This window comes from Rhinoderma darwinii, chromosome 3, assembly GCF_050947455.1.
Source record: "Rhinoderma darwinii isolate aRhiDar2 chromosome 3, aRhiDar2.hap1, whole genome shotgun sequence".
Classification (NCBI taxonomy): domain Eukaryota; kingdom Metazoa; phylum Chordata; class Amphibia; order Anura; family Rhinodermatidae; genus Rhinoderma; species Rhinoderma darwinii.
The window spans coordinates 54753253-54770741 of NC_134689.1; the positions used below are offsets into that span (position 1 = coordinate 54753253).

Genomic DNA, 17489 nt, shown 5'->3' on the forward strand with positions numbered 1-17489 from the left:
AAAAAGAAAAAGAAATTGATTATATGGTTATGACTTGAATGTTTATAGTAGAGTACATTGTGTTGTTCTAAATGCAGAATGCAAACAAATAGAAATGTAATAAAATAGTATAAATGAATGAATGGAGTTAAAACCAAATAGTATGTTGTCATAGTAAAGATAGAAAACTACTAATACTAATAGTAATAATATTAATCTTTATATAGAGCCAACACATTCCGCAGCACTTTACAATTCAGAAGGAAAGTGTACAGACAATATCAAACATTACATAGTGACAAAACTAATTTACAATTCATACAAGAGGAGCGAGGGCCGTGCTCGCAAGAGCTTACAATCTATAAGGGAAAAAGGGTGACACAAAGTAAAAAGTGCTTGTTTAGTACAATGGTCCAGCCATAGTTTATACAGGGTGGGCCATTTATATGGATACACCTAAATAAAATGGGAATGGTTGGTGATATTAACTTCCTGTTTGTGGCACATTAGTATATGGGAGGGGGGAAACTTTTCAAGCTGGGTGTTGACCATGGCGGCCATTTTGAAGTCGGCCATTTTGTATCCAACTTTAGTTTTTTCAATGGGAGGAGGGTCATGTGACACATCAAACTTATCAAGAATTTCACAAGAAAAACAATGGTGTGCTTGGTTTAAACGTTACTTTATTCTTTCATGAGTTATTTACAAGCTTCTCTTTGTTTACAGCCATTGACATGTCGCAGAGGTTAACACGTGAGGAGCGGATAGAAATTGTGTTGATGTCTGGTGAACGCAGTACCCGGGTCATTGCAGCAGATTTCAATGCAAGACACCCTACGAGACCACCCATCTCCCATGCTACAGTTTGCAAACTGCTTGCCAAGTTTCGTGAAACTGGTTCAGTGTTGGATTTGCCCAAATGTGGACGCATGAAAACTGTCACTAATGAAGAAACATCAGTGGCTGTCCTAGCTTCATTCAAAAAGAGCCCACAGCGTAGCACTCGCCGCATGTCACTGGAGAGTAGCATCAGTCGAACATCCCTTCGGCGGATATTAGCTACTCACAAATGGCACCCTTACAAACTCCAGCTGCTGCAGCATCTCAACGAGGATGACCCAGATCGGCGCACTGAATTTGCAGAATGGGCAAAACAAAAATTGGAACAGGACCCTCAGTTTACACAGAACATTTTGTTCAGTGATGAGGCAAACTTTTATGTGAATGGTGAAGTTAACAAACAAAACCACCGCTATTGGTCTGACACTAACCCACATTGCATAGATCCCTCCAAGACTGTTGGAACACAAAAATTGATGGTATGGTGTGGTATATGGGGTACAAAGATACTGGGGCCATTCTTTATCAATGGAAACCTCAAGGCCACGGGATATCTGAAATTGCTACATGATGATGGGTTTCCCTCTTTATGCACTGAAGCTGGCACGTTCCCTGAGTTTTTCCAGCAAGATGGTGCACCACCACATTATGGGTGTCAGGTCCGAGCATTCCTAGATGAACAGTTTCCTGGAAAGTGGATTAGTCGTCGTGGGCCAGTTGAATGGCCCCCTAGGTCTCCCGATCTGACCCCCTTAGACTTTTATCTTTGGGGTCATCTGAAGGCAATTGTCTATGCTGTGAAGATACGAGATGTGCAGCAACTGAAACTACGGATACTAGAAGCCTGTGCTAGCATTTCTTCTGCGGTGTTGCTATCAGTGTGTGAAGAGTGGGAGAAGAGGGTTGCATTGACAATCCAACACAATGGGCAGCACTTTGAACACATTTTATAAGTGATCAGAAACTTGTAAATAACTCATGAAAGAATAAAGCAACGTTAAAACCAAGCACACCATTGTTTTTCTTGTGAAATTCTCGATAAGTTTGATGTGTCACATGACCCTCTTCCCATTGAAAAAACTAAAGATGGATACAAAATGGCCGACTTCAAAATGGCCGCCATGGTCAACACCCAGCTTGAAAAGTTTCCCCCCTCCCATATACTAATGTGCCACAAACAGGAAGTTAATATCACCAACCATTCCCATTTTATTTAGGTGTATCCATATAATTGGCCCACCCTGTATAATAGGGTGGTAAATATAAGGCTGCATGAGCCACTCACCCACTTGTATATGTGTTACAGACATGGCGTGCAAGGAGTGTGGGGGATACTGCTGAATGAAGGGGTCAGGTTCTGATGACTAGTGTAATGGGGGGCAAAGGAAAGGAGTCAGATTAGGGAATGTGATGGGCCTTATTTAAAAAGAAGTTTTTTTAGGGCTTAAAATTGCTAAAGGGTAACTAAACTTTCAAACATGTCATAGTGACATGTCAGAAGATTTGATCGGTGGGGGTCTGAGCACTGAGACCTACACTGATCGCTAAAACAAAGCGGCAGAAACACTCGGGTGTTTTTGTAGTTGTGTTCAGGGGGGCAGTAGTTAGTATGTGATAATGACGATATGGCTGAAAGGGAATCTGAAATAGTGGGTCTGATTGCAGTGTTAAAATCCCCTACCCCATGCGCCAAAAAAAAGGGCCAGTCAGAAGTGAGCCTTGTCACAATATCTCTTTAAAAAGAGTAAAAATCCTTAGAAACAGGGTGGCTTCTGCTTCTAAAGTTTCAGGTGTGCCGAAAACTGTAATGGGTACCTCTTTGCACTGTATGAATGACTAAGAAAGGTCACAGGTTGATTCAAACCATCTTGGGAACACCAATTGTCCATTACGTTTTGTGCCTTGGGATACTGGTGTCTATTACTAGAGGTATAGCGCGTATGTAAAATGCAGTTTGGCTAAACACTTAGTAAAATGAAATCTATAAAAAAAAAATCAAGAAAAAAGAACATTAAAATACAATTTTTTTTTATTTACCTTGTTTGTATCCAACAACTTGCATGGCAGTAAGAAATTTTTTGCAGGCTTCTTCATATTGTCCTTCTTTGTACAGCAAACATCCCGAATTAATTTCACTATCTGGGTCATCAGGGGGTATTTGTTCTACTAGACTCTAAAGCGAAATTTTTTTAAAAATATGCAGTTATAAACAAAATTCTGAAATATGAATTTCAGTAAGAAACATACAATGAAACTCAAAGCGGGTTTCCCAACTTTCATGGCATATCCACTAACCAAAAATCTCATTTGTTGGGTTCTGACCGCTTGGAACCCCACCGATCCCAAAAACAAGCATGCCCGATAATCCTTACTGCCGTGTCTGGGCATGGGCAGTTACCATCCATTAAAAGCAAGCACTCCGTTGTATGCAGACCTTCCAAAGATATTAGAGGGGTTTTCCAGGAATACAAATTGATGGCCGATCCTTTAGTTCAGCAACAAAATCTGTGACTAGAGGGTCGCAGGTACGAATGCACCAATGTATCAGGAAAAACATTAAGGGGACATTGGCCCCTTCATGCTGCAGAAAAATACATATTTGTGATAAAACCTTTAATGGATAGTGACTGCACATGCTGCCACTAACCAGTAGGGAGAGCCATTTTCTATACAGATCCCCTGGCAGCTCATGACAATGCTAGTAGTAATGCCAAGTGAAAATTGGAGGACTGTAGCTAGAAATTAGTTTTTATTACAAGTAACCGGTACATATAACTTAACAAAGACTTTTTGAAATCAATGTCATACCTTAGCTCCCGACAGATCTTCTTCTCCATATTTAATGCAAGCTTGTAATTTCAACACCTAAAAGAAAAAAATTAATCTATTTTCCTAAGGGTTATCAGGTTGCACCTAATTATAAAGCATCTCCAACAACATTTGATCAGGAAATTGCTTTATATACTATTGTGCATTATATATTTTTAAGTAGTTCCAAGGGTGGACCTTCGCTTTAAAGCTGCCCATAGATCTCAGTTAATTGTTGTCTAAAATGGACAGTTTTGACTTTGTGGCCATGAAATGGTCACATTCTTTCATCGAAATGACCAATTACCAAACTGACGTATTGAAATTTAGATTTTCTAAATGTTTATGATACAAAGGACAATTGCTGGGAGCAGCTTTTGACACTTGTTCTTATGTTTGTAATGGTATTGGGCAAAACCGCAGTTGTAAATTGGATGGCAGATTTTCATCTAATGTCTGTGACCGGCTTTAAGGAGCAGAAAAATTGGCTTATGATCTATAAGTATGGGGCAGCCGACTGTTCCCTGATGGCAGATGCCAGGGAGAAAGAGGGATGAGGCCCATTGGAGAGGTGTCTAGCAGTGGCTTATTCTCCTCTCCCCATTGAAATGAACAAGCACCCTCCGCCGAGCCAAGTGACCCCTGGCATTCAGTTAATGGTGTTAAAAAATACTCTACAAGTAGAAATAAGGAGTAGTTTATAGACAAACTTTTTTATTCCATATAGGTTAAAATACGCAAGGATATGAGAAATATTTTTACGGTGGAGATGATAGTAGGTGGTAACAGCAGGAACATGAGGTTAAGAGGACAGTGCAGAAAGCACAGATCCGCTGACCTACCTTGCTCTGATATGCAGGACTATCCAAGAGAAAAGTTGCTTTCATGGCCTCTGGGTACGTACACGCCTTGTATAAAGACTGGGCATAATATAGTTTGTACTCTTCAACTTCAGGATTTATCTGCATGAGCTGTTCATAGCAATCTGCGGCATTGACAAAGTCTTGCATCTGATAATAACAGTACCCCAGGAGAGACAGGCCAGCCCTAGACTGCAACACAACATGACAATACATATATCATACATTTGTACAAATATGAGACCTCTAAAATTAGTATTTAATAAGATAATAGCAATTACTTCATTATATCTTCTTAAAGAAAAATGTTTAAGGCTATCAGAGATACCGACAGATGAATAAAGGCTGTGGATGTGATGCAGAGGTCATATCTCTAAACTAGCATTGGTGATCTTTTATATAGCTTACATATACAGTAGTGTAAAGTCTGTCTGCGGTGACGGATTCTCTACATACAGACCTTTCACTAGGATAGGCCATTATAAACTAGGATATGTTGCCGATTCCCTGCAAGGGTGAAGCAAATTTCTTTAGCAGCTGATGGGGGAATCCAGAGAACAACTACATACATATGTGTCCAATCTTAATTTACTTGAAACTCCAATTTATCATGAAACAAATGTTGGCAAAACCCTTGACAGGCTGTAAATCACATCACAACCACTAGGTGGCCACACATACATCCATATAGAATAGACATGTCGTGACAGTGTATTGTGAAATTATGTTTGTTTGTTTTTTTCAAAACTGGTTATCTCGCGCCACACTTTCCAGGTTATGTTGAGATAAGAGGAAGGACACATCTGTATATGGGTTGTGCCTTGGCCCCTCCAGCAGCACCTGTCTGCCCTGTTGGCCAATGAGCTGTGCAGATAGGACTTATGAATAGGAGTAGTCACCCTCCTCTGCTATGCTCCGCTCACTTTTTTAAAGTGAGCGGAAACGTTTGTGATTTTTCTACGCCAGAAAATAGCGTAGAAACATTGCTCAATTCCCCCTCAATGTCTCTGTCAGGTTTTCTTTAATACATAATATATACTTCAGATGTAGTATTAAAAATTCATATATACAAGCAGAAAGGTAATATACAGTAGAATGGCATAAATAAAATTCACAGAGTAGCATGATAATAATTTCATCAGAATTACATTACCCGATATTGTTTCTGAAGTTCAATGCTGAGTATTTGCACAGCTTCTCCATATCTTCCTTCCTTTATCTGAGAAAGAAAAGGCAGTCTTATTTCCAATGTACTGTATAAAGAGGCCGGTGTGTATTGCATAAAACTGCCGTAAACATTAAAGCAAATCTGTCAGGTCTGCTGCGCTACTGAGACCAGGAAAGTACACAGGGGTAGATGCTGAGCCCGAGGATTTATACCTTTCTATTATTTGATTCAGTATTTTCATGTAAAAAGCTTTTTAAAGAGGTTTCCAGGATATTTAAAAGGCTGCATGCAGGGGATGTGCTAAAATAACAAAATAAGTAATTCTCACCTGGTAAATTCCGCGCTGCTCCAGCGCCAGTCTGTTAACTTTTACAGGAAGTGATGACGTCCCGATCCATTCATGTAACCGCTACAGCCACTGGCCTCAGCGGTTCTGCTGGCAAAAATAGCATATCATTGGAATGGATGGTATTGAACGTCATTACTTCCTGTAAAAGTAAGACCCGCAGAGACCACCGGAGTGGCAGGGGATTTACCAGGGGAGGGTTTGGGAAAAGTAGTGTGATGTAATGGAATAAAAAAAAAAAAGGAAAAATAACAAATACTTTATTTATAGATAGTTGAGTAAAAAAAAGAACATTACATGATGTCCCCTAACTTGGCACTAAAGAAATATTGTGTCTAGAATAATCGTACTCCGTGAAAAGAAAATTAAGTATCCTAACCTAAACCGGGCAAATAACCGATGTCGTGGTATAGGAGGTTTAGCCTAACCTTGTAAACAGGACTAGTCTGCTGAAACCCTATCAATACAAAAGTAACCCATGATAAACATGGGCTGACTGAAATAGCGACATAATAGAACACCCTAAGGGTATGTGCACACGATAACGACAATTGCGGCTGAAATTACGGAGCGGTTTTCAGGAGAAAACAGCTTCTGCATTTCAGACGTAATTGCTAGTACTAGCGTTTTGCGGGGCATCCATTATGGACGTAATTTGGAGCTGTTCTTCATTGAAGTCAATGAAAAACGGCTCAAATTACATCCCAAGAAGTGCCCTGCACTTCTTTGACGACGCTGTTATTTTACGCGCCGTCTTTTGACAGCGATGCATAAAATTACAGGTCGTCGGCACAGTACGTCGGCAAACCCATTGAAATGAATGGGCAGATGTTTGCCGACGTATTTGAGCCGTGTTTTCAGGCGTAATTCGAGGCGTAAAACGCCTCGTTTACGCCTGAAAATAGGTTGTGTGAACCCAGCCTTAGGGCTGTGGAATTGCCCTCAGTCGCGATTGTAATGATGACTAATATTTTGAAACAATTGCAGAAGACACGTATGTAATTATATCTGTGCTTTAGATTCCTTGTCGAGCTATAAATAAAGCCCAACTGTGGGGGAACCTGTCGGATCAAGGAAACCGCACTGAAAAACCGCATGCAGTTTATTTGCGTAAGCACAGAACGGCACAGCTGGATTGCGGTGCCGCGCGAGATCAGGTCTGCAAAGATGTGTGAGTAGAAGCTAAACCACGGTCAGTAATTACATATGTGTCCTCAATCCCATTGTAGATAATGACTATTGATTAGAACACATGCAGAGAAAACTAGCTGTGCTCTATACTGGAGGTTCCTTCATCGGGCTGTAATAGAAAGCCCAGCGATTTACCAGGGGAGTAAGGGTATGTTCACACGGCGGGGGTCCGTAACGGCTGAAATTACGGGGATGTTTCAGCCTGAAAACATCCCCGTAATTTCAGCCGTAACGGCATGTGCAGGTGCTTGAACGCCACGTCAATTACGGACGTAATTGGCGCTGCTATTCATTGGAGTCAATGAATAACGGCTCCAATTACGGCCAAAGAAGTGACAGGTCACTTCTTTGACGCGGGCGTCTATTTACGCGCCGTCATTTGACAGCGGCGCGTAAATATACGCCTCGTGTGAACAGACAAACGTCTGCCCATTGCTTTCAATGGGCAGATGTTTGTCAGCGCTATTGAGGCGCTATTTTCAGACGTAATTCGGGGCAAAAACGCCCGAATTATGTCCGTAAATAGGCCGTGTGAACATACCCTAAGTCTTATTTTAGTGCATCCCTTGCCTGCAGCCTGTTTTTTAAATGTCCGGGACAACACCATTAATTCAATTCTACCGTAATGGTACATTCAGTGGATGGCACAGGCACAAGAGCTGTGCCCGTGCCATTGGCACCAGGTGCTGGCTGTAATATACAGCCAACATCCTGCTGCAACAGGCACGAGATCAGAGATAACTCAGATCCCAGCCATTTAGCTCCTTAGATGGGCCGTGCCAAATGCAGGGCCTCATAGATTGCAAGTAACTATGCACACTGACAGTATAGTCCGTTCAGTTAATTTCTAAAGTCACCGCCTGAATAGAACGATTAAAAGTAAATTTTATTAGTTAAATTCTAAAATTGGCTCTTGAAGCCCAAAATAACACATACAGGCACAGACAAGTGGTCAGAATTGAGAAATGTCTATGGGTGATAGGATTCCACTCATAGACCACGATCTCTCCTTACTATATAATACACTGAAACCACTTGCTGCAGAGTAATCCTACACGTTTCAGTATCACAGATATACGTGATACGTCATCAGGGATTAAAGTATTTATGCCGGTTAGCACTGTTTGTGTGCTGATTCCATCTCCCGACACGTGCACGACTCTAATGAAATGGCCGCACACGCGCCGGCAAAACACCGGCCATATAAAGGCTTCAGCCCTCCTCCTCTGTTGACATAATTTCGGCTGGCCGCCAATCCGAAGTCAACACGTCACGTCTGACGTCCCAGGATGGCGGCGAGCTTCCGTTTTCACCAGCCAATCAGAGGAATCTAGACGACAGAGCGTCCCTGGTAACCCTGGGGATCCCAAGGCGGATGTATACACATACGAAGATAGACACAGTAGATAAGTATAGCAAAGAACCATTATCACCGCATTAATAGACCTGACAACAATCATACCATTTGAGACATAGACTATAAAGGACATTTGGATACTGTATAATTTGTTTAGTTTCATCTTATCGAGTACGTATATTAAAGATCATCCCCTGCAGCCAGATTAGTTAAAATATCACATTATAAAGTTCCCTTGTGGGACTAAAAAAATAATTTAAAAAAAGTTTAATTAAATATATATATATGTATATATATATATATATATATACAAAAAGTATTCACAGAAAATAACACAAAAACTAAAGCCATTATTCTTTTTAGAAAAAGCAACACATTTAATATCGCCACAATTGTAACAATCCGTATAATAAAATTAACACATTATTTAAACCGCATGGAAAATTATGCAAAATAAAACAACAAAAACTAAAAAAACAAAAGCGGAATTGCTTTTCCATTTTGCCACCTTCCCCCACAAAAATTGAAATTAAACAATTGAAAGGAATATTCCGGTTACAACAAGTTATCATTTCATCGCCAGAAGGGGGTCCCGTGTCCCCACCAGCTGCGAGACCGCTTGCTGGTAGGATTTAAATGGCGCGACGGCTGAACATGTCCCCTGCCGCTCCATTCAAAATCTATAGTCACTGATGGAAATGGCCAGTTGCCATCACTGCCATAGGCCTTGCGGTCAACTGCCTGGTCTGTATACTTTACTCTTTGGATGTGATGCTGGTTGCAAGGCTTGTTTGTGAATAGATTGTTCATATATATTATGGGGATGGTTGTGCCCTTTGATTATGTTTGTATACTTACCTTTCATGTAAGATTGTCCCACTCCATGTATTCATGCACTTTAATAACCCATTCTTGCATTCTATACAGCTAACACTAACCTGTTTTCTGCTTAAATGTTATGCTCTGCCACTTATTATTTTTATATTGAATGTCTACAATAACTTAATAAAAATTACGATTATATATATTTACTTTGCTTGAGCACCTGTGTTCCTAGGTTGTACATTGTGCAATAATAGTAAAACTTTAAAAAAAACAAAAAAAAAACACCATATAAATAAATTTGGTTTCCCTGAAATCGTAATGACCAGTATGTTAGGCCATGTTCACACGGCATATTTTTAGGCTTATTCCGGAGCATAAACGCTCATATTACGCTCCAAAATACACGTGAAATACGCCTGCAGACTGATTACCATTGATTTCAGTGGGAAATACACTGTGTAGTTCATAGGTGTATTCGGACGCTGTTGAATTAAAAAACGCCTAATGACAAGTTACTTCTTGAAACATTTTACAAGATGATTTTTCCCTTTTCCTGTTGACACTTAAAAAAAACTATTTAAAAAGGATATTAAAAGGTATGTCGACTACTGTTAAAAAAACGGAAACCTTACAAAATTGAAACAAACGGAAACCAACTGCAACAGAAGCATTACCATTGAAATCAATGGTAATTTAAACAGAATCTATGGTATCCGTTCGACTTTCCGTTCCTCCAATGGAAAGGTGGAACGGTATGGATGAATGGAACCCAGACGCTGATGTGAACACAGGCTTAGCATCTCCCCCTCTATCCCATACTCAGGTAGCCGCTTCAAACTGTCCCTACTTTTCATGGGGTCTGACTACAATGAATTTCCTATAATCAATGTCACATACCTAAAGGAGTCTATTCTCAAGAAAAAAATAAATCATTCAGGATGGATTTCCCCTATGAATCCCTATTGTTCCAGAGATTAGAGCTATCGTAGGTGTCTATCAGGTGGTCGTTCCTCTTACTTCTGGTTGAGCTATACATGTTAAAAGGAGTCTACAGGCAGTGTATCTACACATGCCCATTCATACAGCAGCCCCTATGGACGAGCAGAGTACATTGATCTCTATATGTGTCTCTAAGAGGCGGCCACACGTGATCAGACTCTATACCCTAGTAGAAGTAGTTGAATACAAAACTTGTTATCAATCAGAGCATCAGAAACTCACATCTATCAGATAATTGTAAAAACGGACGAGTGCAAAACTAGAGAACTTTAAAGGGAATGTGTTGCCAGCAAAACATGTTTTTTTTTTTTTTAGTTAAACAATTAGTGTGTAGGTGATTAAACATTGTTCTAATTTTTTTTCTTTTTTTCACGAGTCAGGAAATATTATAAATTGGATTCAATTTATAATATTTCCCAGCACTGGTCACTAGATGGAGCAATTCCCAAAATTGTAGCATTGCATGTGGTAAAGCAACCACATTGCTTTATGCTGCAAAATTGGGTAAAAAGCCCTCGCTCTAGTGAGCTCTCAGCATCCCCCCCCTCCTTTATCCTGGCTATTGCCGGGAGAAACGAGGGGTTTGAACGGTCTAACCTCCTACACTGTGTGTCGCCATTTTTTGAGCTAACACACAGTGTAGAAGGTTTACATACACTAGTAAAACACACTGAAACACGAACATACATAGAAATCACTTACCTGCTCCAGTCGCCGCCGCTCCCTCCGGTCCGTCCGCTCCGTCTGCTGCCGCTGCTCCATGTGCACAAGTCCGGAAGCCGCGACCGGAAGTAGTAATCTTACTGCCCGGCCGCGACTTCCGGTCCACAGGAAAATGGCGCCGGACGGCGCGCATTTCAAATCGGACTGTGTGGGAGCGGCGCATGCGCCGTTCCCACACACACGGCGTACATCATAGTGGATGGAACGGGCCCCGTTCGCAGTCCCTATGGGACTGGAGCTGCCGTATTCCATGTCTGTATGTGTCGTTAATCGACACATACAGAAATGGAAAAAAAAATGGCAGCCCCCATAGGGAAGAAAAAGTGTAAAAATAGAAAAAAGTAACACACAAACACATAAATAAATATAAACGTTTTTAATAAAACCCTAACATAAAACTGATATAAAAAAAAAAATGTTGGTGACACTGTTGCTTTAAGAAATATTTACAACTGGGTGTATGAATGATCCATCCAGGATATAATGGGACCTGACAACGTTACCCCCATTAATCAGCAGAAAGCCGGGGACACGGCGCCCACTGGAGACTGTGTCTGGTACTGCAGCCCACCCCCACATTGATGGGAAACGATGTAAGATCATGGAAAAAAAACTATAATCTGCTGACTTTAGTTTGTATTCTTTGAACCTCTGAAAAGGCCTTAATGACCAGCTAAATTTTTCGTTTTTTGCCTCTGATTTCAGCAGCGATAACTTCTTTATTTTTTCATTGATGTGGCTATACACTGCGTTCCAAATTATTATGCAAATGTTATTTCTCGCTGATTTTCCTAAATAGTCGATGCAAATGACAGTCAGTATAATCTTCAAGCCATCAACCGTTGGAGTATAATGCGAATTTTATTGAACAAATCTCCTAATAACAGATTTTTTTTTAGAAGTAAAAAACTCAAAATGCACTGTTTCACATTGTGATGCACAACAAAGATCAAAACATTTTAAAGGTTGTAAAGAAAACTAAAATGGTAATTTGTTGAATTTGCAGCATCAGGAGGTCATATTTACAGAAATCAAAAGCTCTTTCAATAAAAACAAAACGTAGCAGGCCAAGTTACATGTTAACATAGGACCCCTTCTTTGATATCACCTTCACAATTCTTGCATCCATTGAATTTGTGAGTATTTGGACAGTTTCTGCTTGAATATCTTTGCAGGATGTCAGAATAACCTCCCAGAGCTTCTGTTTTGATGTGAACTGCCTCCCACCCTCATAGATATTTTGCTTGAGAATGCTCCAAAGGTTCTCAATAGGGTTGAGGTCAAGGGAACAAGGGGGCCACACCATGAGTTTCTCTCCTTTTATGCCCATAGCAGCCAATGACACAGAGGTATTTTTTGCAGCATGAGATGGTGCATTGTCATGCATGAAGATAATTTTGCTACGGAAGGCACGGTTCTTCTTTTTGTACCACGGAAGAAAGTGGTCAGTCATAAACTCTACGTACTTTGCAGAGGTCATTTTCACACCGTCAGGGACCCTAAAGGGGCCTACCTGCTCTCCCCCCATGATTCCAGCCCAAAACATGACTCCGCCACCTCCTTGCTGACGTCGCAGCTTTGTTGGGACAAGGTGGCCATTCACCAACCATCCACTATTCCATCCATCTGGACCATCCAGGGTTGCACGGCACTCATCAGTAAACAACACGGTTTGAAAATTAGTCTTCATGTATTTCTGAGCCCACTGCAACCGTTTCTGCTTGTGAGCATTGTTTAGGGGTGGCCGAATAATAGCTTTATGAACACTTGCAAACCTCTGGAGGATCCTACACCTTGAGGTTCGCGGGACTCCAGAGGCACCAGCGGCTTCAATACCTGTTTGCTGCTTTGCAATGGCATTTTAGCAGCTGCTCTCCTAATCCTATTAATTGGTCTGGCAGAAACCTTCCTCATTATGCCTTTATCTGAACTAACCCGTCTGTGCTCTGAATCAGCCACAAATCTTTTCACAGTACGATGATCACGCTTAAGTTTTCTTGAAATATCCAATGTTTTCATACCTTGTCCAAGGTATTGCACTATTTCACGCTTTTCGGCAGCAGAGAGATCCTTTTTCTTTCCCATATTGCTTGAAACCTGTGGTCTGCTTAATAATGTGGAACGTCCTTCTTAAGTAGTTTTCCTTTGATTGGGCACACCTGACAAACTAATTATCACAGGTGTCTGAGATTGATTACAATGATCCAAAGAGCCCTAAGACACAATACCATCCATGAGTTTAATTGAAAAACTAATAATTAAATGTTTCTGACACTTAAATCCAATGTGCATAATAATTTGGAATAATGTGGTATGAAGCCTTATTTTATGCGGGAGAAATTGTATTTTTCTTTTTGCAGTTTGGTGGTAGAAAACATTTAATGTGTAAGTTATATCATTTTTTTCTACGGCATGAATATTGGAAAAAGCGGTTCTTGTCATTTTTTTTATCCTGTTCACATTTCATGGTAAATAACCTGTTAAATTAATTCAATACCTAATATGTGTAGTTATTTTGGTTTAAAGTAATGTATGGGCAATAAAATATATTTCATGCAAAATAATGACTTTTTTGGGGGACATTTTTTAATTATTTATTTTGTTAAAAAAAATGTTTAATCCCATGAAGGGATAACTTCATTTTTTACTTATAATGTATTAGCATACTCTTGTATGCTAATACATGACACTGTGTCACTTTGACACAGGCTGCTGTTAGGGCAACCCATAGTGTACCCTAACAGCAGGCAAACTGAACAAACAGCTTTGGGGTCCTTTCTAGGTCCCCAAGGCTGACTGCAGAGCGATTCCCTGGTCTTCGATCGCGTCACCAGGTTTCCAGTGTCGCGATCGAAGAGGGTAGTCCTCTTTGATCATGCCGCGGTAACGGACCGCGGGGATCAAAGGGTTAAACAGTTGGGGTCCGAATGTTTTCCGATTACAGCTGTGTTCAGGAGGCTGCTCTCAGTCCAGGAGCTGTAGGTTACAGCTCCTGCTTAGAGCATGAGCTCACAGGAGCGCTCATCAGCCTCGTCTACCGCAACGCCAAAAGACGTTGCTGTAGACGAACGACCTGTACCGACTCCTGTCAGAAGACGGTGGGTGGTCGTTAAGGGGTTAAGCAATAGTTACCAAGGAAGCATCTATGCAAATTTTTTTCCCTGCTGTAAAACAGTGGCCATGCCCCCATATGACAGCTACCATTTACAATGCCAAAATCTCCCTAACCAGTGGCTGTGTACATGGGGCAGATTAGCTGCGGCTTTTCTGCAAGGGATTTTATTGTGAAAAATCTGCAGGGTATTACAGAAGCAGAAAAGTGCATGAGATTTTAACAAATCTAATCCACACGCTGCAGAAAAAATACGCAGAAAAGAAGTGCATAAATTTATTTGCGGTGCGGATTCTAAATATGCAGCATGACAATTTATCTGATCAAACGCTGAAGAATTTCCTCACAGAAAATCCACTTGGAAATTCTGCAGTACTTACACCGTGTGTGTGAATGTACCTTAACAGTGCCAGAGAATGCCCCACAAACTATGACAGCGAGAGTGTTCCCATAAACAGTGCCATCCAGAGAGTGCCCCTATAAACAGTGTTAGAAAAAGTGTCCAAAAAAAGTGCCAGCAAGTTTTCCTATTAACATTGCCTGCCAGATAACGTCCCCATAAACAGTGTCAGACAGAGTGTCAACCAAAACAGTGCCAGACAATGTCCCTAAAGTGTCAGCCAGCGTCACCGTATATAGTGCCAGCCAGAGTGCCATGTCTAATAAAAAGTACCAGCCAATAAAACTCATATGTCACATCATCTCCCAGCGCTGAGCTCTATCCACAGGGATCAGCCGTCACGTAAGTGTTTAGTTCTGTGGATGAACAGAATCTTTGCTTTGGGGGAGACTTGTCTGTTCTTTTGTGGCTCTGGAAGTTCTGATGCTTTTTCGGGGAGACTCCAGGTCACTCTGGAAGGGCAGCCAAGATGGCTCCACATGTAACAATTATGATTATCTACAACCAGAGATCCATGAGTCAAGGTTACAACTACAACTATTCCCTGGTGGTAGGGGGCAGAATTTCGGCAGATAAATTGTGATCTGTGCCCTCTGAAATTTGGGGAGGGGGAGCACCATTTTACTATTCCTCTCCAGCACCAAAGAGGCAGGAAACACCCCTGCCAATAACCAGTATACCCAGCAAGAAGGGGCCGGCGTCAGCACCCGGCGAATCCGGGCACGTGCCGGGGTCCACTCGGCCGTCGGGTGCTGACGCTGCCATCATGGCTCCTCCAGGAGTGGAATCCATGGCCATAGTGTTGCCGACGTGATTCTTCTTCTGGAGGGAGCCCCCTTCACTATGGCAGAGCAGGGAGGTAGCTCCCTACTCTGCCATTTACTAGGCTACAGACTCCCAGGAAGAGTGCTAGAAGCGGCTCTGCTCCGGGACTCCGTCTCTGGGCAAGCCCCTGACCACTGTCCATATATGGACAGTGATGTCAGGGGCTTGACCAGAGTTCCGGAGCAGAGCCTATACTAGCGCTCTGCTCTGGGACTCCAGCTCTGGGGTTTCCCCTGACATCACTGTCCGTATATAGACAGTGATGCCAGGAGGAGAGAAGGAGTCCCAGGCAGAGCGCTAGAAGCGGCTCTGCTCCGGGACTCTGTCTCTGGGGAAGCCCTTGATATCACTGTCCATATATCGGGGGCTGTATGGCACTCCCAGGGGGGGGGGGGGCTGTGTGGCACTCCCAGGGGGGGGGGCTGTGTGGACCTATCTACAGTGGGCACTAAATACTAAATTTATGGGGGTACAAACTGGGGGCCTAACATCTTTATGGGGGCATAAACAGGGCCTAACTTTGATATGCGGGCACAAAGTGATGTTTTCTGCCGCCGTAATTTCCCCCACAGAGGGGCCCACTAAGTTTGTGTCGCCCAAGGGCCCACATAAACCTGGAGCCAGCCCTGCCAGCAAGCCTCACCACCCCCAGATACTGTGCCACATGGTTTTATTATGAAGTATATGATGATTCTATGGCCACTTGTATTTACTCCTATGAAGATGTTACTAGAGAAGACAGCTGTATGAGAGAAGGATTGAGTGACCAGAAGTGAAGCCACATCTTGAAGAAAGATGGATGAGGAAGACATCCTAGCAGCACAAAGCTATATTATGCAGATGCAATTTTCATGCACTAACCGAGTCTCTCACCAATTTATAGATAGTTGCGGTGTATTCCCCATCCTTGATCTGCATGGCGGCCATTGCCGATGGGATGTCAGTTCCCCGGGATAATCCGTACAACGAATTCACGATCTTCTATCCCAGCTCACGGTTACTAAGGCCGCTCATACAGCTCCTTGGCAACCAACCCGAAGCCAACCCCTCTAACCCCACCTCCTTAGAGAAAGTGACGTCAATTTTCAGTCGCTGCCTTTTTTTTCGAACGCAATCAACTTTATTGATAGTGAGCAATGCTAATTACCTGCCGTTCCTGTTGATAGGAGTCAATCTTCTCCGTGGCAACCAAACAGTAAGTTCTTGTTGTCTTTGTGTTACTCCCGAACAGCAATCCATAGTAGTTAGTAAGTTGTTATTAGATGTCAGTGAGCGACAGACAGACAATCAGTGGAAGGGACTGCTTGTAATGTACTTGTGGATTTTACAATGGAGTGTATAAGTGTTAGGTGCTCCCTCACTCACCATTTCTCTCATCTTATTCTGCTTTTCACAGCAATTAACGCTTTGTCTACTTAAAAAGTTGAGTAACTTTTCAGATTCTTTGATATTCTTGTACTTCCTATTATTGAATTTCTTCTACTCCATTCATTTATGTGGCTGCTTTCAAAATCCCACTGGTTGCCGTTGGAAACAGACAGCTGATTTAGGCTCTGTGCACACCACACCATTATATTCTGCAGTATACGTTTTGTTTTTTTTGCAGGTTCCCACGGGACAGAATAACGTAGTCTACTTCGCTATTCCATCCTTCAAAAATTGACATAAACCAGTCCAACGGAGGCCAAAAGAATGGAGCCCTAGAGACACGTTTAGCGTGTATACCGGGAGCTTTCCCAACGCACACGCTAATCGAAGGGCCAAAACGTGGTGTCAACGGAGCCTAACTCCAGTCTACTGTCATCTATTTGTGAAGAGTTTAACTCTAAAGCTGGCCATAGACAGAACGTAACTGTTTGGCCAACACTCATCTATCTCAACTACTATCCTGTAGTTGGCCAAGCGTGCCTGTTTGCTGCCTAGGGAAGAAGGGGTTAAAGATGAACTAGTAAAAATCTGAGCTTCACATCGAATTATCGATTAGAGGAATAAAATTCCCAACCAGGGGTTCCTTGGGGCTTGTCAGGGACTGCCCAGAAGAAGCAGAAACAAGAGC

At 42.0% G+C, this 17489-nt stretch overlaps 3 protein-coding genes across 4 annotated transcripts in view; 2 read left to right on the forward strand and 1 right to left on the reverse strand.

Moving 5' to 3' along the window:
* LOC142748937 (intraflagellar transport protein 70A) overlaps window positions 1–16499 on the reverse strand; it is a 73217-nt gene extending 56718 nt beyond the window's left edge. The window contains exons 1-5 of one of the 2 annotated variants that reach the window (XM_075856351.1): window positions 16307–16499; window positions 5641–5706; window positions 4470–4679; window positions 3628–3684; window positions 2857–2992 (exon numbers count right to left, since the gene is read on the reverse strand). In XM_075856351.1, the coding sequence (XP_075712466.1) occupies window positions 2857–2992; window positions 3628–3684; window positions 4470–4679; window positions 5641–5706; window positions 16307–16360 (523 nt within the window). In that variant the 5' untranslated portion in view covers window positions 16361–16499. The remainder of the gene's footprint in view (window positions 1–2856; window positions 2993–3627; window positions 3685–4469; window positions 4680–5640; window positions 5707–16306) is intronic. The other variant, XM_075856352.1, reaches the window with a different exon arrangement.
* The window catches only part of LOC142748938 (uncharacterized), a 148153-nt gene that overhangs the window by 83612 nt on the left and 47052 nt on the right, over window positions 1–17489 (forward strand). The gene's annotated exons all lie outside the window — the stretch shown is intronic.
* LOC142748939 (nephrocystin-3-like) overlaps window positions 16547–17489 on the forward strand; it is a 47085-nt gene continuing 46142 nt past the window's right edge. The window contains exon 1 of the mRNA XM_075856363.1: window positions 16547–16628. The gene's annotated coding sequence lies outside the window, so the exon portion shown is untranslated. The remainder of the gene's footprint in view (window positions 16629–17489) is intronic.